The sequence below is a fragment of the Aplysia californica genome, unplaced genomic scaffold, assembly GCF_000002075.1.
Source record: "Aplysia californica isolate F4 #8 unplaced genomic scaffold, AplCal3.0 scaffold00548, whole genome shotgun sequence".
In the NCBI taxonomy this organism is placed as follows: Eukaryota; Metazoa; Mollusca; class Gastropoda; order Aplysiida; family Aplysiidae; genus Aplysia; species Aplysia californica.
The window spans coordinates 55,218-56,343 of record NW_004797818.1 but is presented as its reverse complement, the minus strand read 5'-3'; the positions used below and the strand labels follow the sequence as shown (position 1 = coordinate 56,343).

Below are 1,126 nucleotides of genomic sequence, written 5' to 3'. Positions count from 1 at the left end.
AAAAATAAAAAAATAAAAAATAACAACATTAAAAAATTGAAAAAAGTGTTTATGTCGTAGTGCAAATTATCTGACTATCTGTGCGTTCACATACAGGCAACCTACCGGGTAGAAAGGTGCCGCCACTGCAAGAGACTCGTCTTGGGGCGACAGTTCCGCTGTGACATCAATCCAGAAAGTTGAATAATCAGCGACTACTGTAGCGCTGGCGACAGAAAAAAATATCCCCAGGATATTACAATAATAAAGCGACGCTTATTTAGAATACATAATGTAGTTCTCCTTTTCCGGGACCGTCTCCCTCGAGCTACGTCTAATTAAATACAGGGTCTCAGATCAAGCGAATAGGTTTGCCAGTCTCTACAGAACCGTACACTGACAAAACGCCTTTTATTTATTCTCAGCGGTTTCAAGAAACCAACGATTTTTGGTTTTCTTATAATATCTGTCGAGCACAGGGAATGACATTCTCTTCAGGAAGCGATTTAAACTGCTGATGTGCTGTGCAAAATAGTTTAAATATCATCTATTATCTATTTGTGGTGACCGAATTTTGCTATTCAAAAGGCTTTTTAATGGCTGCATCGATCGACATGCGGTTTTCGACAAAAGATTCTTTAAAACATTCTCCAGATCATGACGCCCTTCGTTTTTTTTTCAGTTTTGAGACAGTTTTGCTGCAAAAAGCTAAATTTCTTTATTTCGCCGATCGCTTTTGTAGGCCGACGTTTTTCTCTATGTAATATTAGAAAATCCGGTGCGGAAGTGATAGTACGCGAGGCGCATTTTGTTTTGAGAGTATATAGATCTAGATCTATATCTAGAATCTACGTCTAGACCTTCTAATTTTTTGCATCTCTTAAGATTTATTGCTTCATTCCAGTAAAGTGTAAATATAGTAGGCCAATGACTTTCATTTGATATTAATGCACCGATCATTCCTTTCATCGAAAGGGGGCCCAGCTAGTTATATATAAGAAAGGGAAAAATGCTGATTTCTCCAAACTGCTGTGAATAAGAAAAAGGCATTTTGTCAGAGAACGGTAGTTAAACAGTAGAATGGCTAGACTTTTCATAGTTGAACGGACTCGTAAGTTACGGGGAGGGTTTTTTGGGGGGGGGGGGG

The 1,126-nt window shown here is 38.6% G+C and overlaps 1 protein-coding gene across 1 annotated transcript in view; it reads right to left on the bottom strand.

Moving 5' to 3' along the window:
* Positions 1 to 1,126, bottom strand: part of LOC101860119 (putative ferric-chelate reductase 1 homolog) — a gene marked incomplete in the record, with an annotated part of 28,193 nt that overhangs the window by 18,637 nt on the left and 8,430 nt on the right. The window contains 1 exon segment of the mRNA XM_013087131.2: positions 106 to 205. Within this exon segment, the coding sequence (XP_012942585.1) occupies positions 106 to 205 (100 nt within the window).